Genomic DNA, 27,846 nt, shown 5'->3' with positions numbered 1-27,846 from the left:
TTTAAACGTGTTTGACAATACTTTGGTCAAAGCGTGCTGTTTTAAAAGTACTGTGCAAAGACATTTGCTTTGGGTTAGACCGAAATTATCACGCATCATACATTATTCATCTATTTGCCAGATGTCCGGTTTCCTGTTTTCATGTGTGCATTTGCTTTTGTCGGGAACAAATTAATACAACACTCTAACATGGATTATAGGTAGTAGTTCATATTTGACAGAATAAAAGTGATATGTTTGGACAAAACGGCAGGAAGATAACATTACAAGCTCCACTCATCAATGTTTCTCCCTCGGTATCAGATGCGCAAAGCCGGTACACCGGAAGCAGTTTATTTGCGCTTTTTCAAAGTAAAAGTAAACACATTTTCGGTATGACTGTGTAACTACCACGAAGGTCTGCAGCTATAGCAACTTTTTGTTTTTGACAACTCGTGTCGTTATTAATACCGAAACGCTTGAAATGAAAGCTATTATCTGGCCGCTTTGGCATCCTCGCATGACTCAAATTTTGACGGACCAAGTTTGAATTCCTGTTAAAGAGCATTTGTAACTTAACTTTTTTTTTCCTTCCAGTGGGAGTGTGAAGAAAGTTTTCTGGAGGAAGGGAAATTTCTTGTCGAAAGTGAAGGATGTGTGGCTGCGTCCTCAGCATATTTTATCCAGAAAAAATCAGAATGAAGTGACTGAGATTGGACGCACACTGAGGTATTATTGTTTGATTAATAAATTGGCTGACTGATAATTGACCGATTGATTGGCTGATGGATGATTTTCATTGATAGTTGATTGATTGACAAATGGCTGCAACCCATTCCGTTGCTGCAGCAGGCTATATTAGGTTTTGTGTTGCCGTGTTTTATTTCATTAATACCCAGTTGTTAACAAAATCTTTATGAGTTTTTGGTTTGATTCACGACTGTGCTGAGTTTGCATGTTTTCACTTTTATTTTTGTGGTGAGGCGGTTTTCCTCTCACATTCCGCAACATGCATATTTGCTTCATGGAAAAATACTTTGTGTGCTGACTTCGTGCTGTGATTGTCTGCGAACAGCCTTTTTTTTCGGGTGAGATTGGTTGACAACAGTGTTGAGCGCGTTAGTGGGGAAAAAAAAGGAATTAGTTAATTGGTTAAGGAATTGGATTGCCCCCCAGATTACTGACACGCAAAAGTAATGTGTTAGTTTGACATTAACTATCTGTTTTTAATTTACTGCAGCCCATAGACTCACATTGAAGCCTTCCACCTAAAATGCTATAAAATAGCCACATAATAAAACAAATAGAAGGAAAAGGGTTTGCTAACCTGTGGAAGGATTGAAACCTTCATATTTCTTGGCACGCAGAATCTTGAGAGCTTGTAAAGGAGCACTTAGCCAAGACACTCCATATCCATTTTGCCCTTTGTCTTCAAACTACTCGAAGATTTCCTTCTTCGTTTCTGGTTAATGTTCAAGGTGTTTTTTGTTTTTCTCCGGGTATTGCAAAGAAAATTTTGCAAAAGAAAAAAAAACATTTTGCACATTTTTACCGTAATTTCTCTGCTCACGTTTGCCTCATTGATTTTGTTGTTCCTGTATAACCCACGCCCCGTCTCCATGTATCTGCTACTCATGACACCAATTATCCACATATAAACTGATCCCTTTAGAATTGTAAATATGGCTTAGATGCAGGGGCGATTTTTCTTTTTCACCAGGCAGTGGCTTGGGGCCCCCACCAGGTGGCGACATAGTCAAAATTTGCATTCCAGTTGATGGAGAAGTTGAGTGAAGAATTGCGTTTTGAGACGTTCATTAAGAAGAGAAACTATCCTTCTGGGAATGAAAAAAGAAAGAAGAAAAAATGAGAAGAGAAAGAAAGCAAGATGGTGGCAAACCAGTAGCAATATAGTAATGAACAGAGATCAATAGTAATTTTCCTCTGCTGTTGATAATGAATGATGTAGTGCAAATGGTTCTAGTTTGACTCACACTAGCAATAGCATGACCATACTTTATGTTGTTTTTTAACGTCAAAAGCTATTGCTATATTATTAAGTAGTCTACAATACATAGGCTATCTTTCTACCCTGGTCATATCCTCAAGAGCGGTGACCGACAGCAAGATAGACACATACAAAAATTAGGCAAATAAAAAGGGAAAAAGTAGCAAAAACATTTTTGGACCATGGCCAACCCAAATGCCCAAACACCCAAACAAGTTAGGCACCTCGGCACCTAAGTTGGTCATGCTTTCGTCCCTCCAGATGAAATGGGACACAAGAAAGCGGCCATGTCACTCTGGTCAGGGTGACACAACACACTCTTCTGTTCAACAGCAGGGCCCGACAGCTTTCTTTGGTTTACCCCTGCCGCATCATACGGGTGCCCTGCCCATCCCTTATAACTTGTCCAAACATCCCACTATCCTTTTACAACACCTCTCCACTCATTCCGATCACCAACAAGATCCCTAGCTTCCACTATATTTAGACCTCTTTCCTGCAGTGCACTCATAGCACCATACATCCACGTCAATCACAGCCTTCCTCTTGGTCTCCTTCCATCTACTTCTACTCTGTAGATCCTCTTCAACATTTGCTCCTCATCCATCCTCTCCATGTATCCAAGCCAACCAAGTACTGTTTTATCCAGACGCTTGCTCAATTCCACTACTTACTCCAGTTCTGTCTCTCACAATTTAATTTCTCAATCTATCCAATCTTTTCACTCCAAACGTACTACTCAAACAGTTCATCTCCAAAACATTTAATTTCCCTCTCAAATCTGCGTTCGGGCTCCAAGTCTCTGCACCATACAACACAGTCGGCACAACCAGACTCTCTTGACACCCATACTCATACTCTTGTTGTTCATCACTCTCCTCAGAGCACCCAAAACCCAGTCAACATAGGGAACCACTCACTTGTCTCACTCCCTAATCTTACACATGCTTTGCTGTTCACATAAAAACTCTTCAATGCTTCCAACAACTTTCCACCCACTCCATACATTACCATCACTTGCCACAACGCCTCTCTATCAACTCTGTCATACGCCTTTTCCAAGTCCATGAAAGCCAAATAAACATCCTTACCTTTTGCAAAATATTTCTCACACACCTGTCATACTGCAAACACCTGATCCACACATCATCTTCCTTTCCTGAAACCACTCTCCTCCTCCATCACCACCATTACAATAGTCATTTTAATTTTAAAAAGCCCATTAAGGGTAATACAAAATTACACAAAGTCTTGTGGTTTTATGATTGCCATTTAGAACCAATAATATAGTCGAACCAGAAAATGAAATTATTGTTTTTATGGAAAGGTGAAAGCTTTCATCAGCAAATTTGTGACAGTAAGGCCACTAGTCTGTATTTATTATTTTACAGCTGCAACTGCATTTCAAGCTATGCATATGTTCATAAATCGTCAACCTGTGCAGATTTTGTAGTATCAAATCGTTTGTGTAAACTTCATAAATGGCTTTGTCTACAATAAACTTTGAAGTGTCTTTTTCAAGAACTGTTACAAAATGTGGAAACATTAAACCCATGTATTGGATGAAACTAAAATAGACTATTTACCATTCATAGCCTATTATGGCCTATATACATTTCTTTTAGGATTATTCCTTAGGTTTTTTACCATAGTGCCTAAAGAAACCAAAAGCAATGATGTTCCATCTTTGCCAGCTGATGAGTTATGCAGCATCTACCTCGACTACACAGTCGAGACCTTCCTCCTGTGATGACCCCCCCATTATTTACGTCCACTGTACAGCCAAGACCTGATTAAGAGACAACATGTAGTTCATAGTTGAGACCTCCCTCCTGTGGAACAACAGACAGCCTTGCTCCTTCCAGTCCTGACCAGAGTGCACCAATCCCACAGACCGTTCACACAGCCGAATAAGCAAGCTGGTACAGAGCCCCTGTGTTTCTCTGGAAATGCTAAAAAGAGAAACCACCTCTGTCTGATAGATTTTGGAAAACCAGAGAAAAGGGGCTACTTGCATCCAAGACGGATGGCAGGGAAACAGCTGAGGCACTTAAAAATTGAGAGGATCGAGGCAATTCACATACAAGGGTCAGGAAGAAACTCAGTCTTCTCCTGAAGAAAACTTCAAGAGACAATTCTTTCTGCCCCTTGTTGACACCAGCCTCATTGATCGTGTTAACAAGCTGGAGAACGTTTATGACTTAACGATTTTATTGTCTCGAAATAGGATATTCATCAAGCAATACAAAATGGCACACTTCGGCAGATGTGTAGGACATTGGAGAGAAATATGAAGGACCTGGATGTTAACGATTTACATCTGGAGGTCAGCACTGCATACCATGCATTTCCAGATGACGTATCCTCCCCAAGATTACATCTACAAGCAAGACCTTTTAGATTTGTGTGGCAACCTGAGTATTGCCCCCCGCCTACTATTAACCCTACCCGTTACAGTAGCTTCAAAAGCTGATCAAAACATATATCCGGTCAACTATGTCCCAAGACCGACTTTTTGGTCTTGCACTCATCTCTATTGAGTACAGGGTGCGAAGGTCTTTGATTATTGAGGACATGGTCACCGCTTTTGCTCAAGCCAAGGCCCGAAGGGACAATTTGAACTGACCAATTGACCTGACATGCATGTTTTTGGAATGTGGGAGGAAACCAGGGTGACTGGAGAACATGCAAACTCCACACGGGGAGGCTGTGGTAGCTGGACTTGAACCCTGGACCGCCGCACCGCGGAACTGCGCGCTAACCACCCAGCCGCTGTGCCGCCCTCATCATAACTGTATTTAGTTGTATTTTGTAGGCAGTTATAAACACCCATATGACTTGTCAAATCCAGTGTTGGGTTGCTAGCAGACTGGGAAAGGTATGAACATTTAAAGTACAGAAGACATTGAAAATCATTGTCCGTTTTAAAAAAGTTGAGGAGTAACACAGTTGAGTTACAAAGTTTTATAAATAATGTGTAACAGTACTCATTACCCAGGAAAGTACTTGCGTTCCATGAACAAGTTCCTTGTGACGCGTTACTCCCATCACTGATGGCGGCCAGTCATTGGCTTTTCAAAATGTATCTTGTCATTGGTTGGCAACTGTTCTATTAGTCTGCTTGTGCCGTGCATATTTTCTATCCCATGAGATGAGAGAGAGGGGCTTCATACTGGGGATCTTAAAAATAAAAACTAATTTTTGGAACAAAGGAATAGGGGGATTAACTTGGTCCATTCCGAAGGATCTGTTTGCCCCTCCCAGCTCCGGTGTAGCGCCATCCTTGCGCTAATGCTTGAGGATGGCAACATAATGAAGACTAGTTGCTATGTGCATGCACACGCCCAACAAATAATTCGTAAATCTCCTGACATCACCCATTTTACCGATACCAGATGGAGAAAAGGCTTGGAACTTCTCAAACAACTGGACATGCCAAAGAACAGGAGTAGCCCAAATCTATTTGACAGGGTTCACCAGTGTACTGTATGGTTGCTGTCATGTTAAGAAGCATCTCGGTTTTTGTCTTTTTTTACTTTTTAGCTTTAAGAAATGTTTACAATACAGTGGAAATGTTTAAATCTAAGCTTAAAACACACGTAGGCGCCTTGCATGGCTGCATGGCCGCTATTGGTGTGCGAGTGTGTGTGTGTGAATGGGTAAGTGTGAAGCACATTGTAAAGCGCTTTGGGAGGTCTTCATTGCCTTGAAAAGCGCTATATAAATGCAGACCATTCACCATTTAAAATGTTCAGGGTCTGATTTAGGCTCAGAGTTGGACTCCAGGCTTTGAACTTTCAACACACTGCAATTATTGTAAACTGTAGGCTTTACAATATAAACATTCCATAACATACCTGTCTACCTCAGACAAATATTCTCCTTTTTAATAACTTTCATTATGCGATAATAAACCTTACAAATAAAACACGGCACCTATTTACTCACAGAAAGACTGGAGAATAAAAATAACTTCTGCAAACAGGTTTCTTTTGTTCACCAAATAAACAACACAAACAATTATTTCAGCATATTTCTTAGTTCTTTCCCCACTCGCAGTAAATGAACTGTTTCTCGTTACATGGAGCAGTGCAGGATTTTTTTAGACTTCTTTTTCATTAGAAATCTACAGTGATCGAGACAATCCGGATTACAGCCAAAAAGACAAGACCATTATTTTTGTATTTATTTTTTCCAGTCCAAAATTGTTATACGGCATACACAATTTGAAACGATTCCATAACGTAAAAAAATGCGGGGAAAATATATAAGTTCACAGGTATGCATAAAGACAAAAAGGTGAGGAAAGGAAAAAAAATGAAATGCATTTTCCTCCATGACAGTGACAATATACTGTATAACAGTATTGTAAAACAGTTGTGATCCGTTTAGAATACATACACATTATGGAAAAAATGGAAAAGTACATTAAAAATGAATAGGAAGAAATATAACTTCAAGCACTTTGGTCAAATGGATACTGTAACCCATATATGATGAAGTCACATTTGGCCCCTGAGATGATCTTGATTCATTATTGTATCATACACCAAGAATTGTTTTGTTATTTAAATAGTAGATATCTCCTTCAAGAAAAGGTTGTGTTTGGTTAGGAGATGTTTGCTATTATTTGTATTTCAAACCGATTTTTTTTTTCTAAAAAAAAAAAAAAAGATTTAAATTGAGTGAATAGAAAATTGCTGTTATTGTTTTTTTACTTTGAAGTCAATTCGTCCAACTTTTTTTAATTACAGTATAGCAGCTTCTGGCATTTCGGGTTTATGTTATATGGGTTTCTATTTCCAGGAAATGTTCATTTTTGCCTGTTTAATATTAAAAGGATACCTACTGGAGGCATAAAAACCATAACTTATCTGATCATATTGGAATATATTTCTTACATTTTCGGTCAGTTCAATTATGTTCATCAATCAATAAATCCGGCCCTCGACTTGCAGCTAATTTGTTTTCGGCCCTCCATCCATTTCACCTTGACACCCTTGATGTAACCCTTCCAAGAACAATTGAAATTAAAACAACACTGACAATTTTTAGAAAATGTAAACATATAACAATCTCACATTATTTTCACCCAAAATAAGAGTATAAGTGGTTTTCTGCTTCTCCCTGATATTCGATCTGCAAACTAAGTGGAACTGTTTTAAATCTAGGCTTAAAACACACTAATATTCTATAGCTTATGAATGACCTATATTTCATGTTAGCAATATCTATTTACTGTTTGTTACTGCAACATCCATTGCAGCCTGGTCATCCTGGAAGGGGGGATTACCTCATGGTTTCTTCATTTTCCTCATGTTGAGGTTTTTAAGTTTTTCCTTGCCCTCATATAAGTTTTTGATCATAATAGTCTGTGGTTTGCAATAATAAGTGGTCTGTGCAGCCCTTATAGACTCTTTGTGATTAAGGGCTATACAATTAGACATGACTTGACTTGACTTGACCAAGCAAGTGCTATCAACATGCAATTTTTCATCTTAAAAAAAACTAAGCACAACCTTTAGAGAATAAAGTATCGTGCAAACTCCTACTAACGTCAATCTTTCCTTAATAAACCCCCCTCGTTTTTTTGCGGGGGGGTTGCGTTCCTAAAAGTAAAAATATGTATTTATTTAATAAATACTTTATTATACATTGAAATCAAAGAACAAACCTAGTTTACAGGCTCAAGCATTTGTCTAACAAATAAAAACACTGTACTTTATGAACATTTCTTCTATAAATTACTTCAGTACTGTCATATTATCATTTCAAAAATACGCTTGCTGCATGTATTGCACTTCGGGGCAGAATTCATTTCAGGACACTTTCTTTTTACTTGACATGATACTCTGTAACCTTCATGTGGGCGTTATGGAAAATCCTTTTGCGCAGGGGTCACCAAACTACAGCAATGGATTTAATCCGACCAGAGAGAGAATGTGAGGAGCATAAAAAAAAACAAGATACTTCCAGTCAAACAATGACCTGCAGATTTTAACATGATAACCGGATGTCGCAAAACCATGCGCCACTTAACCTATTTTAGCTGTATATGCTGACTTGGTTGGTTGGTTGAATCCCTTAACGACTAGGTTCCTAAGGGAACCATTTCTTGTGGTGTGTCTTGGGCAAGTACAGCCCTGTGGCGCACATGCCCCTCCAGGCCAACATATGTTTCCAATTGGTCTTGGACCAGGGACCTTTCGCGTGTTAGGTGATTGTGCTGACCACTGCACGAAAGAAACATACAATTCATCAAACTGAGACTTTTGTGCAAACGCCCATTCAGATGTAATCTGATTTAAAATATAAGTATTTTTTGTACTCACCTGGATCTCTTAGCCTGTATCCCTTTGTTCGGTTCACGGTTCACCGATCTCTTAACCACAAGGGTCGTCGGGGCACCATTTTCTATAGTGTTGCTTGTGCAAGTACAGCCTGATGGTACCCATCCCTCTCCAAGCTGTTATTTTAGGTAGGGCTTTGCTCCCCTAAACAAAACACATAGTACTGGTTTCCATGTTTACCAGTAGCAGGAGAGGCCTCGTGATCTGGCTCAGATAGAGCACCTTCATCATCTGGTCAACGTGGTTTTTGAGTATAAAGCCTCATCCCACTGAACCGAACTTCCGCATTGACAGATTGCGATGTGTATTAATATTGATATTGGGGATTAAATCACTGGGGAAACCTATCATATCACACAATACGCATGGCATGACTGTGAACCCCCATAAAAAATTGTTTTCATTTAACTCATGGCCAACATTCAAACCGTCGGCTATATTTTTCTGTAAATACTTTTTTTTAAATAGATAATACATTTCATGAAGTAAAACACATTTTGTGCAGGTAAATTTAAACGTGAAAAAATGGATTGTCTTATTTATTTTCCTCGTTTATTGACAAGGTATTGTATTAAAGACTCTCTATCTGCATGGACAAACATTTTGAATACATTAATCAGCTATTTATTTTCTCTGTCACGTCCCCGTGGCAATATTTTTCAAACCATTGTGGCCCTCAACTCAAAAGGTTTGGAGTCGACAAGTCCAAATTTTTCAAAAATAAAAAAGCATCTTCTCCGGCTTTTGTTGTTTTTGTGGGTCTATACTGTTTTGTTGTCATGATGGCTTATAGAGAAAATGGAAATTGAAAAAGATTTGTGCGTATGTAATGTAGGTTCCTCAAGCTGTTTTACGTAGGTGCACAACGTTGTTGACGCACATGCAGACACTGGTAGAAAGGGGGTTGGCCAAATATTTAGCCAATCAGAATGCAGAACACAATGCACGGTGAAAATCCACAAAGTAGCAAAACCGCAATATAGAAAAGGGGATTACTGCTTCAACACCAGCTCAGTGTTTTCGATTTTATTTTTGTTTATTTAGGTCTGCCCCCGTTGGTCATTTGTCTTAACAATCGACGTGTGTAATTGTGGCCACTGCAGTAAAAATGTGGGCAATCACCTCCACATGGATGTTCCTGTTGTTTTGTGTTGGCCGTCTGCCCCGCGGATTCTGCGATCCTCGGCAGGAACGAAAGCATGACGATCACGTTGACCATGTATCCGCGGGCAACAGGAAGCAGCCGCACATCATCTTTATCCTCATCGATGATCAGGTGCGAGTTGAATCGCCGCTTCGGAACAGCCAGTCCTGTCTGCTGATTATGATGAAAATGTTGACGATGAAGACTTTTCTGTTGCCAGGGCTTCAACGACATCGGCTATCACAACCCAAGCATCAAGACTCCCACACTGGACAAGTTAGCGTCAGAAGGCGTTAAGCTGGAGAACTACTACGTGCAGCCCATCTGCACACCCTCGCGTAGCCAGCTGCTCACCGGCAGGTACTCCTGCACCGCCCTCGGACGTTCTACCCATGCGGCTGTCCCTCGAAGGTGGCTTTGTTCCACGCAGGTACCAGATCCACACGGGGCTCCAGCACTCTATCATCAGGCCCAGCCAACCCAGCTGCCTCCCCACCAACATGGACACGCTCCCTCAGAGACTGCGCCAGGCCGGCTACGCCACGCACATGGTTGGGAAGTGGCATCTGGGATTCTACACGTGAGTGACCACATCCCTACTCCGCGTAATTCAATCGGCACCCGCCATGGCTTATCCGGCTTCTCACACCTAGAAAGGCGTGCCTGCCCACCAGGAAAGGCTTTGACTCCTTTTTCGGCTCCTTAACCGGAAGCGTAGACTACTACAGGTAACCACCACTTGCTTGTAGGATTTCCTGTATTTCAGCCCAAGTGGCGACCAGTGTTCGGCACGTTACTAAAAAATTAAGTAGTTACACTTAACAGTCAAATCATTGAAAAAGTAACTTGCCAGATTAGACACCCAAAAATAGTGCATTACTCTACAAGTAATTAGTTACAAATTACTGTATTAACTCGTGTTTTAGCCGACCCCCCCAAACTGCTTTAATACGGCACTGTGTATAGCCATACAATTGTAGACCAAAATGTGTACACCAACCTGTGGAAGCAGTGAAGCCTTCATATTTCTTGTGCATTCTTCGGAGCTTGCAATACAGAAAGTTGAGTCATTCCATATCGATTTGGTCTTTTGTTATCAAACCACCTGAAGATTTCCTTTTCCATTTCTGGGTACTGTCCAAGACTTTTTTGTTTTTCTCCAGGCACAGTCAAAGTAAGTCAACTTTATAATTATTTATGCAGCATAAACAGAAAATTGAAATCAGGTTACTCTCAACCCAAAGTGTCTAAAAGATAAAAAAAACAAAAAAAACACTATGCTAGGACACACTAAACTATGACACACAAGTAGGCAGTACGACACACACATAAATCATAAAGGGTGTTGCAAAATAGTTTTACAAACAAAAAGACCATTTAGCACACTTTTTCTGTAAAATCTGTTCTTACAATTGCCCCACTGATTTTGCTGTTCCTGTATAGGCCATGTCCCTTCCCCGTGTGCTGCCTACCATTCGCTACACACAACCAAATATCCGCTTGTAAACTGACCCAGGGATTTCAGTGATTTGTTTTATAGGTGTAAATACGGCCTTGATGTGGGAATATGCAGTAGGGAAAATATCAGTATCTGTATCATTATCTTGTATTTTATCCTGTATTCAGTTGTATTTTGTAGGTACATATAAACACGCCCACCTTTCATGTATCTTGTATTCAGCATTGTGTTTCTGGCGAATTGAGAGATATACAGTACCTAATGAGCAAAGGAGAAACCATCAAAAAACAGAAGACAATGTAATTCTTTTAGAAAAAAACCTAGTAACTCACAATGTTGTACACCAATTGAGTTACAAAATGTTATCAATAACGTGTTGCGGTACTCGTTAACGAGCAAAGTCATTTGGTTTTCGGAACACATTTCTTAGTCACACATTACAGTACTCGTAACTGAGAATCGTTACTGAGTTCCTTTGTAACACGTTACTCCGGACACTGGTGGTGACATTGGCGCATTTGCAGTTACGGCTCATGCGACGGGCCCGGCTTGTGTGGTTACGACCTGCACGACAACGAGAGCGTGGCCTGGGGTCACGAAGGCAAATACTCCACTACGCTCTTCACGCAGCGAGCTCGCAAGATACTCCAGAGTCACAATCCCGCTCAAAAACCCATCTTCCTGCTACTTTCCTTGCAGGTAGGTCAAAAAGAAAGCGAAAACCAAGCAAGTGAAGTCACATTCAGTTTTGTATAGCAAAAGTCTCATGGTTGATCAATCAAATTCTGTTAACATGTCGACAAATTCTTTATAACAGAAAAGATGGTGCCTTGAATAGAAAAACATATATTGTGTAGTTTAAAAATGGTACTTTGGTATGTAAATATATAGTGCATCCGGAAAGTATTCACAGCGCTTCACTTTTTCCACGTTTTGTTATGTTACAGCCTCATTCCAAATTGTATTAATTTAATCTCTTATCTCAAAATTCTACACAAACTACTCCATTATGACAATGTGAAAAAATTTGTTTTTTACTTTTTTATTTATTTAATAAAAATAGAAAACTAAGAAATCACATTTACATAAGTATTCACAGCCTTTGCCATGAAGCTCAAAATTTAGCTCAGGTGCATCTTTTTTCCACTGATCATCCTTGAGATCTTTCTACAGTTAATTGGAGTCCACCTGCAGTAAATTTAGTTGATTGGACATGATTTGGAAAGGCACACACCTGTCTATATAAGGTCCCACAATTGAGTGTGCATGTCAGAGCACAAACACCAAGCATGAAGTCAAAAGAACTGTCTAAAGACCTGCGAGACAGGATTGTCTTGAGGCACAAATCTGGGGAAGGATACAGAAAAATGTATGCTCCTTTGGAGGTCCCAATGAGCACAGTGGCCTCCATTATTTGTACATAGAAGACATTTGGAACCACCAGGACTCTTCCTAGAGCTGGCTGGCCTTCTAAACTGAGCGATCGGGGAAGAAGGGCCTTGGTCAGGGAGGTGACCAAGAACCCGATGGTCACTCTGTCAGAGGTCCAGCGTTCCTCTGTGGAGAGAGGAGAGCCTTCCAGAAGGACAACCATCTCTGCAGCAATCCACCAATCAGGCCTGTATGGTAGAGTGGCCAGACGAAAGCCACGCCTAAGTAAAAGTAACATGGAAGCCCATCTGGAATTTGCCAAAAAGCACCTGAATGACTCTCAGACCACGAGAAACAAAATTCTCTGGTCTGATGAGACAAAGATTGAACTCTTTGGTGTGAATGCCAGGTGCCATGTTTGGAGGAAACCAGTCACCGCTCATCACCAATACCATCCCTACAGTGAAGCATGGTGGTGGCAGCATCATGCTGTTGGGATGTTTTTCAGCAGCAGGAACTGGCAGACTAGTCAGGATAGAAGGAAAAATGAATGCAGCAATATATAGAGATATCCTGGATGAAAACCTGCTCCAAAACGCTCTTGACCTCAGGCTGGGGCGAAGGTTCATTTTTCAGCAGGACATCGACCCAAAGCACACAGCCAAGATCTCAAAAGATTGGCTTCAGAACCACTCCGTGTATGTCGTGGAGTGGCTCAGCCAGAGTCCAGACTTGAATCCGATCGAACATCTCTGGAGGGATCTGAAAATGGCTGCGCACAAACGTCTCCCATCCAACCTGATTGAGCTTGAGACTTATTGCAAAGAAGAATGGGCAAAACTGCCTAAAGATAGGTGTGCTAAACTTGTGGGATCATATTCAAAAAGACTTGAGGCTGTATTTGCTGCCAAAAGGTGGATCAACAAAGTATTAAGCAAAGGCTGTGAATACTTATGTAAATGTGATTTCTTAGTTTTCTATTTTTAATAAATTCAAAAAAAGTAAAAAAAATACTTTTTCACATTGTCATAATGGAGTATTTTGTGTAGAATTTTGAGATAAGAGATTAAATAAAAACAATTTGGAATGAGGCTGTAACATAACAAAATGTGGAAAAAGTGAAGCGCTGTGAATACCGTACTTTCCGGATGCACTGTATATGTGTGTATATATATATATGTGTGTGTGTGTGTGTGTGTGTGTGTGTGTGTGTGTGTGTGTGTGTGTGTGTGTGTGTGTGTGTGTGTGTGTGTGTGTGTATGGGACAGTGTGTATTATGTAACCATTATATGTTACATTATGGTGTAGTACAACTGAAAACAAGTGCTACGAGGAAAAATACAAACTACAGAGACTCAAACGAACCAAAACGCACCATTTTACTTTAAAACAATTTTGTGCAGCCTTTTTTCTAGTTTTTGGGGTACCTGTAGCAGCAAGAATGTGGACAAAAATGTCAGCTTTGTATAGGTGAGGCTCATGTTATGTAAACAAAATGTTTATCACTATAGAGTATTTTTAAAAATGCATGTTTATTTGATCATCTATTTTTGCTCGTTTTAAATCTGCATTTTTTTAAAAATTAAGCATTTTTTACCGCAAGGGTGTGCTAAACAATACACACTGTCCCATTAAAAAAAAGAAAAAACATCTGAACACCTGCTTCCTTCCGACTGAAAAGGCGCAACCTTCCAAAGATAACGTCTTCGAAGTTAACTTAATAGGAACAATAGTTTGCATTGTTTGGGTTAGGGTAACAAAAACCTGTTGCCTGCTCCAAAGGGTCGTAGCATATTTATCAAATCCTCTCATTATCTTTGATAAATATAACTTTACCTTATTTCGTGGAAAAAATAAACAATATCATCTAAATGTTTACCTCCTTTCAATACACTTAAAATGTCACCTTTTTGACCAGAATAATCTTTTACCACATTAATCACTCAATTTTGTCAGGCAGTCTCAGATATGTCTTGTTCCTTGCCACTGTGCCTTGAAAGCCAGCATCTCTGAGTCACCTCTACCCTGTAGATTTTGACACTGGTGTTTTGCGGCGATATTTGACCAAGCTGCTGCGCTAACATCATTGCACCAGGGTTTTCTAATCATCCATTAGCCTTCTAACACAATCGGCAAACGCAATGTTCTATTAGAAGTTAGACAGGAGTGCTGGTTGCTGGAAACGGGCTTCTATACACCAATGTAGATATTGCATTAAGAAAACAGACATTTGTATCGACAATAGTCATTTACCACGTTAACGATGCAGGTGTATTTCTGATGAGTAGAATATTATCTTCATTGAAAAATGAGTGCTTTTTCTTCAAAAATAAGGACATTTCTAAGCGACCCCGAACTTTTGAATAGCAGAGTAACTCTTTCCCCCCATTTTTATTGTTTGCAGGCAGTGCACACACCACTCCAGCCACCTAAGTCGTACATTTACCCGTATAGAGGAATGGCCGACGTGGCTCGAAGGAAGTTCGCCGCCATGGTGTCGACGGTGGACGAGGCCGTTCGTAACGTCACGTACGCGCTGCGCAAATCTGGCTTGTACCGCAACAGCGTCATTGTCTACTCGACTGATAACGGGGCACAGCCCTTCACCGGTGGCAGCAACTGGCCTCTCCGGGGGCGGAAGGTACTGAAAAAAACTCACCTCAACAAACTGTCTTTTTTCACTCCCAATTTCCCTGAACGTAAGTCTTGCTAAACAACACTAGTTGAAACTATCCCTTTAAGAATGAGCACCCCTGATTGTTTATGGCAATGACAAAATTTAATTGAAATTCATTTGTATGCGATGCCATGTTGATGAACAATTGTACGTCTTCTGTGAATCAGTGAATTCATGACACACCAATAATTTTTCTGTTTCTTTTTCTTTATTATGCCAGTTTATGGCGAATTAGGAAATATGCATTTTCTATGAAAAATACGAAAACTGGAAAAAAAATACAATTATCATGTTTTTATTGACAATTTCATTGATCTCTGGTTATTAATGGTAATTAGTGCCATCTGATGGACTCTCGCAGTAACAGCAGGTTTGATGTGTGATTTCCTAATATTATAAGAACCACTTTTGACTTAATAATAATAATAATAATAATTTCCTTTGTATTGTCATTCTTTGTAACAATGTACACAGAACGAAATGTCGATACACCTGACCCGTTGTAGCGAGCCGATGCAGCCGCAGCCAACAGAGGGCGCCGCCATTTTACCAATGTTATAAGTCTTAGGTATGACTCGGCCGAGGCGCGAACCAGCGACCTCCCAGTCTCAAAGCGGGCGCCCTACCATCTAGGCTACTGAGCTGGTAAATAGCGCTTTTTAAATGCTACTGCGGAAAAAGTTTGAAAATTATTTTCATCCATTCTGAAACAGGATTTTTTTAAAAACAGCCATTTTAAAACCATATTTCAGAAAAATACACCTACAAACTATTTTTTTCTAATGATATAAGGGTTACAATGGGGGACTTACATCATCATCATCTTAGGGGGGGTCACAAATGGCTCGTGAGCTGCAAATTTAGGACCCCTGCTTTAGATTGCTTTTGATTACGAGTCTGAAAAAACAAAAAAACCCATCTGAAAATCAGAAGGAGAATTTGAGTCACCATAGTATGTATTCCTGCTTGTGTTTTGTAGCCCTTGTTTCCGATTGCACTTAGCAATACAGTGACATCTTGGGGTCTATCATTACACATTCTCCCTTTAAAATTGCAAACTTTTAATCATTTTAGTGTGTTAAAAATGACATTCCTGCCTTTTTTTACTTGGAAAAAGATTTTCGCCTCCATATGAAGTTCTTGTGGTTGAGGTGAGGTGCTGTGCTTATTTTTAGGGCACTTATTGGGAAGGCGGAGTCCGCGGCGTTGCGTTCGTGCACAGTCCGTTGCTGCGGCGTCGGAGACGCGTTTCCAATGCTCTCATTCACATCACCGACTGGTTTCCCACCCTGATTGGACTCGCTGGAGGAAACGTCAGCCAGGTCGGCAAAACTACTTTGACAGCATGTTCGTTAGACCGTTTATTGTGCCGTGAAACCTTGTCTAGTGTGCCACATAACATTTCGCGATTTCATTTTTGCAAAAAAATAAATAAAAAATTCAGTATACAGTGGTACCTCTTCATGCGAGTATTAAAGGACACAGTAATCACAGGGCGGTTTTACTACTCTGCGGATTTTTATCGTGCATTGTGTTCTCCATTCTGACTGGCTAAACAGTTGCCCCGGCACCTTTTCTGCTTGTCTGCCTGCGCGTATATGGCGTTGCGGTCTGAGATGTAGTCGGATGTAAAGCAGCTTGAGGAACATACATTATGTCAGTGTCTGAAATAATGTCTGCCCGGACGCCCGGGGCGTGCATCTTTTACGTCGGGTGCACAACTTACCAAACGTCTCCGCCCGGGTGGCCGACAACTTTTTCAAGGGAAAAAAAGAAAACCTAACCGATTTTTCTTTCAAATCAAACGTTTGCTTTGTTCCAATTTCGAAATCTTCGTTCGGGTTGGAAATCTCGGAATTTCGTTTCGTTTAGCAATTTGCATACTCGGCAGCCGATCAGAAGACTGCACCGAATAACTTTGTGCTTCCAGGTGTTATAAGGTCGCGTATTTGAATATCATTTTCCAAAGTAGATGCAAAGAGAACACAGGAAAAATTGATAAGTGGTTAGGAATCAAGCCAAAACCTCAGCCCCAGAAGAAAGATTCGAAAGAAGCTAACAAAATTGATGACGCTACAAAACGTAAACGTACGTCAAAAGCATCGTGGAAAGAGGAGTTCCCATGGCTTGTAGCAGACGACGCAACGCAAACATTGCATGAATGAAGATGAGTAAATACACGTACATACTGATGTCAGATGGAAAACAGCGATGTCATAAATGTTATAAGTAGATTTATAATAAACTTAATTTTAAAGTGTTGGTCTGTTATATCATCTGATTATCGATCCTTAATACTTTGCAACAATGTTGTTGTTTTTTGCGATGAGTCGTCTTATTGTGTTTCAAGTTGGGAAAAAATGGGGCAGGCAACTTTATAGCCGGGCAGTTAACTTTTCAGAGTTGTCTGCCCTGGTGTCCAATAACTTTTTCGCATGAGTTTCAGACACTGATAATGTATGTGCAAATCTTTTTAATTTTCCATTGATTAAAAGCCACTGTGTCAACGAAATGCTCTAGACCCACAAAAGCACCAAAAGGCAGAGAAAGATGCTTTCTATCGGAAACAAACTTGAACTTCGACCCACTAGTCTTTCTATAGACATGAGAATTTCCTTTTCTGTGTACATCAGCATGAAGGTCTCCAAAAGTTCCTGAGACAGTGAGCTTCTTAGCATGATTTTTACACATTTTAAAGCAGAAAAGCTCCACTCTCATGCAACCAGTAACTTAAAAACAGAAGAAAAAAATAAAAAATAAGGCCAAAAATAGAGAAAAAAAGAAGAAACTGTAATAAAGGAAGAAAAAATAAGTAAAAGGTTATAAGAATCAAAAGAAATGAAGGTAAATGAGAGGGAAAAAAGGAAACAAATAAGTAAAAGAGGAAAAATGCTTGGAAAAAAAAGCTTGGGCCCATTCAAAGGTTTGTCATTCTCCTCATGCTGAGGTTTTTGACTTTGTCCTTGCCCTTATGTAGGTTTAAAATCAGGGGATGCTCTAATAGTAGACTGTAGTCTGTACAGCCCTTTGCGACCTTTGTATACATTTTTTGACTTGTTTTGACTCTAGAGCCAAGTCAAGTCATTTTTATTTGTATAGCCCTAAATCTCGTAGAGTCTCAAAGGGCTTCACAGATTATTACACTATATTACACAGACTATTTTTCAGAATATTATTATACATTCCCTGCGCCGACAAGAAGAGTAAGTTATTCATATGCTATAGAGTAGAAGTGAGTTTTAAGCTTAGATTTAAAATTTTCCACTGAGGTTGCAGATCAGATCTCAGGGGGAAGAGCATTCCACAGCACCGGTGCCCGGATGGAGCCTTTGGCGCTAATATTGGCGCTTTTTAAAAATGTTTGATATGAAAAGATATATGGTTTTCTATAGGAAAAGGGACACATTTTTAACGTTTTCCAAAGAATATAAATAGGTACATTAAGTGTTTCCTTTCATATGAGGCTTTTATTTTTGCTGCAGCTCCAGAATTTATTTATCTACCGCTAATTGCTCCCCTTATTAATGATCGCAAATCCTCCTTATTAAGTGACAAAAAACCTTAAAAAACGCTATGCAGCACCTATTTACTCACAGCAAGACAGACTGTTTAAAATACCGTGACAATATTGGCAATTTATGCTGACGTTGTCGTCAGCTAATAGTGACCGAGGCGATCTGGATTTGAGCTGACATGGGGAAGACTTGATTGGTCTTTTTAAAAGAATTTTCTTTTTATTCCCGTTCAAAAATTGTTATACGGCGTACACGCGAAACATGTATAAGTTGACAGCATGGGCGTAACCAGCCTGTTTGAGGGGTGCTCAAGCACTCCCAAATTCAACCCAAGCATCCCCAAAAAGAGCATTTAAAAAGCACTATTTTCCCTAATAAATGACATAACAGGATAAGCCTAAATATGATGTCTACCACTAGTAAATTACCATCCATCCATCCATTATCTGCACTGCTTATTGGACCGGCCAATTAACCTTTTGGGATGTGGGAGGAAACCGGAGTGCCCGGATGAAAGCCACGCTAACACGGGGAGAACAAACTGCACACAGGAAGCTTTGATCTCATGACCTTAGAACTGTGCTGCACACACGCTTACCACTGCGCCGCCGTGCTGCCCAAGTAAATTACCATTAACATTATATATAATATTGCTGTCAACATGTTTTGATGTTTAATGAGAGTTGGAGTTTGGTGTTTTTTGTCAATAAACAGGTGCTGACAGTTGTCGCTCTCAAAGAAGCCGTACATGTTCTCTGGGTATTTTTCTACACTGAGGAGCAATCAAAACCCCTGTTTTAAATTACATGCTACACCCGTAGCAGCAAGATGACGGACATTCATGTCGGCTCCCTATAGGTGAGGCTCATGTTATGTAAAATAGATGCTAATTCATTTACCTTTATGGATTCATGTATTTATGCTTATAAATGAATTAATTATATAAGAATGAGAATAAGAATAAGAATAATAGCAACAATGTCCACTCATGTAGTGTACTCAAATATACTAACCAAGACTAAATGTTCAACTTTTTACCATTAAAAGTCTCATTTAAGAAACAAAACAAAAATAAATGAAACAATTGCTCCTGAAAGCTTTCTGGAATTGTAAAAACGTTTGTAAGTTAAAGTGCTCTCGGCGAGGAGCACTAACTTTTGATTGTGGGGGTGTGCAAGTCATGCCGAAGCGTTTGCAAGTTTTCCCTGGCCATAAAACTGAAAAGCACATTTGACATTAAACGGAGATTAACGTGCTCTTCGGTTGTCAGCGACGCACAAAATGTAGACTTCACGGATGCTTTTTGGAAGACTTCAAACATAAATCTTCAGCTTTTATAGGCGCATCCCGCAGACCAAAGTTGGCTTGCACCTCACAAAAACCTTCTATAAAGTCAGGCAGTGCTCGCTGGCTGCAAAAAGAAAACTTGTGTTTGTAAAAAATTGGGCTACCTAAAGTATATGTGCCGTATTTTCTGGACATAAAATACCAAATTGGCCCAAAATTTTGAAAGTGCATCTTTTAATCCAGTGCGCCTTTATATATTATACAAATTGGATGAATTGGAAATTCACTCTTATAATTGAATGATACCACATACTGTATCTGTTCTGCCGTTGAGAAACATGTATAGTGGTCTTCGAGTGCCCTCTTGTGGTTAACACGTTGTTTGTTGCTTAACTAAAAGAAGAGGGTCATAGTTGCGGCCATTTTTCGAATAAACAGCCACTAAAGAAGAGAAGTCTGGTTATTTGGTACATTGTTCAACAGCTTTTTAGCTGAGGACAGCACAGTAACCATTTATGAATGAATTATTCAGTTTTAATGGTGAACCCAGATGTCATGCTATTTTTGTACTATGAAATAAATTATCTTAATCTAAATATATGTATTCGTTTTTTATGCAACCCTAGTGCTTACTTTAGTTTTAATTTCAGGCACCTTATAGTCCAATGCGCTTTATTTATAAAAAATATATCACAAAAGAGGGCTGCACGGCAGCTGAGTGGCCCGTCCGCAGCATAATTTTGTGCAGAGTTTGCATGTTCTCCCGGTGCTTGCGTGGGTTTCCTCCTACATTCCAAAAACAAACATGTCAGGTCGATTGACTGGTCCAAATTGTCCCTAGGCATGAGTGGTCGTGCCTTGTCTGTGTGCCCTAAGACTGGCAGGACCGGTGTGTCCCCTGCCCACTGCCCGAAGACAGCTGGGATGGGCTCCAGCACCCCTGTGATCCTACTGAGGATAAACGGTGAAAATAATGGATGGATGGATATCACAAAAGACTATTTTGTGGGTCTGCATCTTATAATCCAGTGCGGACAATACGTTACTAAAAAAAAAAGGGAACACAAGGCCTTGCACTAAAATATTTACATGTTTACATAGGTCTGCTGGAAGTGACGATACATTTTGTGTATTTGGATGGCTCCTTTGTAGACTTTTACTTGACTAAGGAATTAATAACCTTTTTATCTTCCGCAATCAATGCTGTTTTATAGTTCAAGGGTTTATCAGTTAGAAAAACTTCTAACGTGGGGGGGTCAGCAACAAACAGCAGTGGTGCCGCATTCCGCTCTTTGATGCTCCAATAGGTTCCCTGACGCTTTTTCAAAAAGGTTTGTTGAAAAATTCTATTGTTTCTGTTGGAGGTAAAACATGACACAAACATTCTTATCATTGTCCAATCAATAGACTTTGAACCATGATATACAGTATGTCTTGGCTTCCTTACAAGGCTTACGTAAAGCTTTTAATTTTTGGCATCGCCAACCAAATGTTATTGTTTTCTTTTGTTCCAATATGGCTCTTTTGAAATGTTGGGTTGCCAACCTCTGTTCTATGTAAACAACATTGCTTAGAAAGACATTTTTAAAATTTGTACTTTTTATGATTACATTTTTATTATTTATATATTGTGTGATATTTGCAGTGCAACATCTATATTTAACAACTGTAAATATATTCACTCCGCCCGTCTTTAGTATGGCCCTGTGTTCCTGACTGACAAGCAAACTTCCCTTCATGACGAAAAATTGCTAAATTATCTCAATGTAAAAGGGAGAGAAATTGGTAATCAGTTCGAGATCCTGCGGTCTATGGAATATTTTGCAACATATTTGCATAGTTTTGGAGAGTAACACTACTCGATCTGCACATAACGGAAAAAAGAAATCTGTTTGGGAATACCTTTAAGAAAAAAAAACGTATTTAATGCATCCTTTTTTATACTGCGTGCGTTTTCCTTGCACAGAGCCAAGGCCTGGACGGATTTAATGTGTGGGCCGCCATTAGCGAAGGCAAAGCGTCTCCTCGCCAGGAAATCCTGCACAACATCGACCCCCTGCACAAAGCTCCTGCGCCAGCCCGCACCCGGGACAAAGCCGCTGGTACGAAAAACAACGATTTTGGTCGAAAGATGGAAACAGATTAAAGGTTCCTTAAAAAAGGCTCCAAGTTTATTCTTATGAAGTTTGGATTTTTCCACAAGACTAAATTTGAAACTTAACTTGAATACATAAGTACCATTCATGTAACAGGAAAAAGATGGATAACCCAAATAAACCCTACCAAATACTTAATCTGGCGTAGTATACTACGGAACATTTAATTTTGAATTATGAAATACCCATTTTTGATGAATAGAACAAAAAAATAAATGAAAATACTTGCGATCGCCATCTCCTAGCTTGTATCATCATTGCAGCCTCTGTCAGCTTCCACATGATGCACGTGCAAGTACGTACATTTCTTACACGTGCTCAAATAAATTCTTTTTTTGTTTTTGGTGGGAATTGTACAGGGGTTTTCACTTGACCTGAAGTAGGCCACTTCTTACTTTCACCATTTTCACGCTACACTCACAAATAGAAACAAACACACAAACAAAGACAGGCATGAGCTTGAAGTCATTCAGCTTGAAGACGGAACCATGATAAGATTCTTTTTTCCCCGTAAGCCGTTTTGTTCTCTTTTGATTTTTCCTAATATGCAGTCAACTTCATCTATAAGGTATTTGACTCTGAACTTATTGTAAGATTAAATAAAACAAAATACGCCAACAATTTGAACATTTTACATTTAAATATGATTGTATTTTTTCCCCTTCACCAATGTATAATCTGCCCATTGCCCAGCCCTTCCCTTCCTGGTTTCAAGAGCCTATGCTCCATTTCTCCTACCTGATGTCTTCTACCCAAACAGTTTTGATAAAAGTAAGATAAGAGTGAAAAATAAGGCATAGATGCTCTTTGAACTGAGCTGGGCATTGTTAATACCGAATAGAGAAAATATTTCACCTTCGACTTTTTAAGGACACCTCAAGCGATGCACCCCACTTTTAAAGTCTTATGATTTTTGTTTCTATTGGACAGGAAAGCCACTCTTAAAAGGCTTCAAGAAGCCCAACAAAAAGAAGATGCAGAAAAAGAATCTTCTGAGGCAGCGACCCAAACAAAAATCTGCTTTTAAGTTGTCAAAGTCCAAAGCAAGGAAGCATGTGTACTCTGAGCTTAAAGGTCGCTCCATCACTCGCCAGCCTAAAGACGAGGCTTCTGAGTCCAAGTCCAGGAGGACGGCTTCTCCAGAGTACAACCTGTCTTGGACCAAGAGCAAGGGGCATTTACGTCTTAAGGCCAAACGTTCTACGTTCCTTTACCCGTCTCTCACTCGGCCGACTGAAAATGCGACCTTGCCCAACATCGCCAACGAGCTCCTGGAATCACCCGTGTGGGACATGTCGGTCCAGGCGGCCATTAGGGTCGGAGACTGGAAACTGCTCACTGGAGACCCTGGACATGGCGAGTGGGTCCCTCCGCAGGTATGTGCTACTTAATATTCTTTTAAAGTATTTTGGGTGGATAAAATGTGGTCTTAAACTCCCCCGGAGAAAAAACACTTGGGCACACAAAGAACAGTCAAGGAAAAAGGAAGAATACAAACTACCGAGACTCAAAGCAGAGGTAAGATAAGGCCTTAAAAGTCCAGCCCGCGGGTATTAAAGCCCAACCAATTAACTTCATTCGCGGGCCAAGCCTGAAGCGAACACGAAATCTTACATTTTGTTTAGGAGAACTCGGGAGGAGGAGAGGGGATTTATGAAAACCTATTAAGGCCTGTCTGTAAATAAATCCAAGTTAAACAAGTCTGTATAAAGCTGAACATCTTTTGTCTGTGTTTGCAGCGGTTACATTAGCCAATTCTCCTACAATGACGCATTTTTTAAGATTTGACAGGGAATTTAAGGACGTCCGTCATTTCGATGGGTTGAATATTGGGCCCTAAACCAGAGCAGTGGTACGTTTTCAAGAATATAGCATAGCACTTTAAAAGAGAAAAAGAGAGAGAGAGGCAGAAACAAAGAACAATGATGGGTGGATAATAGACACAGATAGGAAGGAGTTATTTGAAAGTATTCTCACTTTGTTTTATTATACATTTTAATAAACATTTATTTTTAAACGTCAGCGAGAGAGAAGTCCGCCCCGACCTAAACGTAATGATTGACATTTAGGGCCCGACGCAAAATAAAATTTGGATCGGGCCTTAAGATGTTACCTCTGACTCAACATGACCATTCAAACTTTTTCTGGGTCATTTGTCCTCAGTAGGGTCATGAGGGTGCTGGAGCCCATCCCAGCAATCTTGGGGCAGGAGACACCCCTAACTGGTTGCCAGACAGTTGCAGGGGACACAGAGACGGACAACTCACACGCTTATTCACACCTATAGGGACAATTTGGACCGGCCAATTAACCTGACATTCATGTTTTTGGAATGTGGGAGGAAACCGGAGTGCCCTGCGAAAACCCAAGCAGGCACAGGGAGAACATCCAAACTCCACACAGGGAGGCTGCAGTTTCTGAAATTGAATCCTGTACCTGCGCTCTGACGCAAAATGCCTAATCGGCAGCATTTTTCTTCTTATTTGCCCACGTCTTCACATGGTTCTTGTTTTTAGGTGTACCCTTATCAGGAAGATTGTGGACAATCATTTCAGCTCCCTCTAGGTGAGCTGCGTGTCATGTCAAATAAAAATTTATTGACAAACACTTTAAAAGAAGACACAGCAAAATTATTGGCCAATAGTGACAATGATGTAAACAGTGCATAGTAGTCAACAAATTGATCGGTGGATGGATCCATCAACCACTAGGGTCGTAGGGGCACCATTTCCTGTGGTCTTGGGCAAGTATAGCCTGGTGGTGCCCATCCCTCTCTAGTCCAATAAATGTTTCAACCTGCTCTCAGTGAAGAATAATAGTCACAAATTAGTACCCAATGTATTCTTAGCAGGTGTCCAATATTAAACGGAAACAAGCTAAATAAACTTCTCACCATCCAAAGTGTAGGCCAGGGTTCTACAAAATGGTGCCCGTTAACTCAACAACTACGATGTCATCATACTTTGACAGAAAGTTTAAACATCTGGAGATGTACAAATTAAGTTGATTGTTCTGCTTATTTTCCTGGAAGCAATCATTTGAATGAGGTATTAAAACTCAAACGTAAGATCTTAAGTCCAAGCCTGAGTCTGGCCCGATATTCAGGTCAGGTTTAAAATGTTAATCATTGGGTTAGACTCATTGGGCACTCCGGTCCTGGAGGGCCGCACGTCCTGCCAGATTTTGAAGTTTGCTCTTCTTTAACTCAGGTGATACAAATTATAACCTCGTTAGCAAGCTAGCAAGTGCTCGTTAACGATACTGGTGATTGGAAACACCCGTATTGGATCAGAGAAACCTCAAAAATCATGCAGAACATGCGGCCCTCCAGGACCGGAGTGCCCAGGTCTGGGTTAGAGTCAAGCGGGCTTCTCTTTCGCTGCTTTTTTTTTCTCCTTATTGTCTTTGTTCTAGTCTCTCAGCCTCTCTTCCTCTCAAAGTGTGACGCTCCAATTTAAAGTGCGTTCTGGTGCTGTGGTTTTTGGCCCAATTTTTATCTCTTCAAAAAGGACGGATTCAATGATGGAAAATTGGCAGTCAGCGTAACCCTGAGATGTCAAAATCAGTTTGGCTCTCGGGCCTGATCCAGACCGTCTGTTCTGGGGCGGATCTGTAAAAGGGTGTCAACGCCACAGTTTTACCTTTGTTTTTCAGTATTATGCTTTTTTTAATCCGCCTATAGAAGTAACCTTCTCTACTTATAATGACAAGAAATGTTTTCTAAACACATTCATTCACAATCAATGGGGAAACAAGATTTTCATGTTAGGCATTGAATGTGTTAACTGGTTTAGTTGAACAGTTTTATACCTGACCTAACTCCACGTTATACAAACCGATACACTACTATCGGCTGGAAAATGCATTTGGTTAGTACTTGTTCAGATAATCACAACTAATTATACAAATGACCTACAGACTCGCTTTTTTTTTTACATTTAAAATTTATAACTGGGCCGATATATTCATCAAAAAGGTTGTACAGTGGAACCTCGGTTCACGACCATAATCCATTCCAGAACCCTGTTCGAAAACCGATTTGTTCGATCACCGAAAATCGTTTTTCCCATTAAAAGTAATGTATAATCGTTTTAATCCGTTCAAATACCCTGTGAATGCTTACCATGAACGTAAACATGAAGCTAACCTAGGCTAATCATACGTTAGCGTAATCTTCCGTACAATAGATTACGCCAACATGAAGGTGTACAACTAAAACATCATTTAGCACCCGGGTCTCCACAAAAAGTGGTGAGCGGTTAAAGGATAAAGAAAAGAATTATGAATAGGATTTCTTACCTTTGTGAAGGTCTGCAGAAGCCATGCTCTATTCCCTCGAAAGAAGGGAAACTCGCACAGCTTCTTCAATTTTGCTATTATTGCTTTCTTAAATGCAATAGTTGTACGCACTACCCTGCTTTTTTCACCTGTAGCAACTTTGCACCGACCTTCTTCGGAGGCATATTTAGGGGCTAAAACACCCCGTTCACCGATATCTAAAGCGAAAGCAAAAAGAAGTCCGCGCGCACGTCATAACAGTTCTTCACGAGGGGTGGGGGCAATCTACACCCATACGCCGCTCAGCATCGCACCCTAGCGTACCGGCGTTCGAACTTCGATTTTTTTGAACGAAAAGCGAAGCAAGAATTTTTTTCGAAATTTTTGGTCAAGAACCGATTTGTTCGAAAACCGAGGTTCCACTGTATATATTTGGACTGACAACAGTAGAGTTGACATGATTGGTCTACCTTCTGCAGACACAAAAATATATTTATAGTCTTGGATATTGTTACAAAAGACATACTTTAATTTATCATAAATGACTTCTCCTCCTCTCGACTCCTCAGGAAATCTGCTTTTAGTTCAACAAACCAAGTTAGGCTCAGACTGGGTCAGGCTTCAATATCCACAAGCCTAGGCCAGGTCGGGCAGGCGGATTTTAGGACTGATCTTACCTCTCACATAAAAAAAATATTGACTTCTGCTTTAATATATTATGGTTTACCCATTTATGTGGCAGGTCTTGCCAACGTTGACGGGTCGCTGGTGGAACCTGGAGCGGCCGTTCCCTTCGCTCCGCAGCCAAAATGGCGGTGAGGCCGCCAAAAACATTTGGTTGTTTAACATCAGCGCCGACCCGTATGAGCGCAGAGACCTTTCTCATCAGCGCCCCGAGGTGGTCAGCCGCCTGTTGGCCCGCCTCGCCCACTACAACCACACGGCTGTGCCCGTCCACTTCCCACCAGACGACCCCCGCGCCCATCCAGACCGGCACGGCGGTGCTTGGGTGCCTTGGATCGACCAGGACCCAGATCAGGGACCAAGTAAAACACATTACCAGAAGGCTCAGCAGAAGAAGAACAAATGCAGACTATGCAAACTCAAGGCCTTCTTCCATAAACTCAACACCGGAATCATGTCCAGTCGCATATGAGCAGTGTTACTGAAAGAGAGGAATCAGTTACAACTTACTTTTTTAAAGAGATAAGAAGTAACTTTTAGATCATTGACAGCCACAAGTAGCACATTACTGTGAATGCAACAACTGTATCTAGTCACATATTATAGTGGATACATTAAAGTGGACCCCCTAAAACTGCTTTCAAACAGCCACGTAAAAGAAAATGTTTACACCAACATCTCTAAGCAGTGAGCACTTAATATTTCTCGTCTTGTGCAATATTGAGTTTTCAAACCAACACACCAGAGACCTTTTATCCATTTTGTTATTTGTATTCAGACCCAAGAATTACTACTTTTCTGGATAATGTTCAGGACGATTTTCCCCAGGAATCATGGTGGATTAAATAAAATTATTTAACAAATTAAGTAATTCAATACAGCTCACATGTGCATATATACGGTTGGGAGAATATCAGAAGGGGGGAAAATAACGCGAG

The 27,846-nt window shown here is 40.3% G+C and overlaps 1 protein-coding gene across 2 annotated transcripts; it reads left to right on the top strand.

Moving 5' to 3' along the window:
- Window positions 1-505: 505 nt before the first annotated feature.
- Window positions 506-27,846, top strand: LOC148374418 (arylsulfatase I-like). 2 transcript variants are annotated; one of them, XM_088336174.1, is made up of 11 exons: window positions 506-708; window positions 9,382-9,613; window positions 9,702-9,841; window positions 9,912-10,061; window positions 10,135-10,209; window positions 11,465-11,639; window positions 14,716-14,952; window positions 16,164-16,310; window positions 21,757-21,892; window positions 22,877-23,322; window positions 26,967-27,846. In XM_088336174.1, exons 2-11 carry the CDS (start codon window positions 9,446-9,448, stop codon window positions 27,378-27,380), a joined length of 2,088 nt encoding a protein of 695 aa, XP_088192300.1. In that variant the 5' UTR covers window positions 506-708; window positions 9,382-9,445; the 3' UTR covers window positions 27,381-27,846. The 2 variants fall into 2 exon arrangements, with proteins under 2 accessions (XP_088192300.1, XP_088192290.1); XM_088336164.1 differs by having other exon boundaries at window positions 511-708; window positions 9,441-9,613; window positions 26,967-27,844.

This window comes from Urocampus carinirostris, chromosome 1, assembly GCF_059441175.1.
Source record: "Urocampus carinirostris isolate Australia breed hairy pipefish chromosome 1, RoL_Ucar_1.0, whole genome shotgun sequence".
Lineage (NCBI taxonomy): Eukaryota > Metazoa > Chordata > Actinopteri > Syngnathiformes > Syngnathidae > Urocampus > Urocampus carinirostris.
Note: the sequence above shows the minus strand (reverse complement) of the source record. Positions and strands in the feature narration are given on the sequence as shown.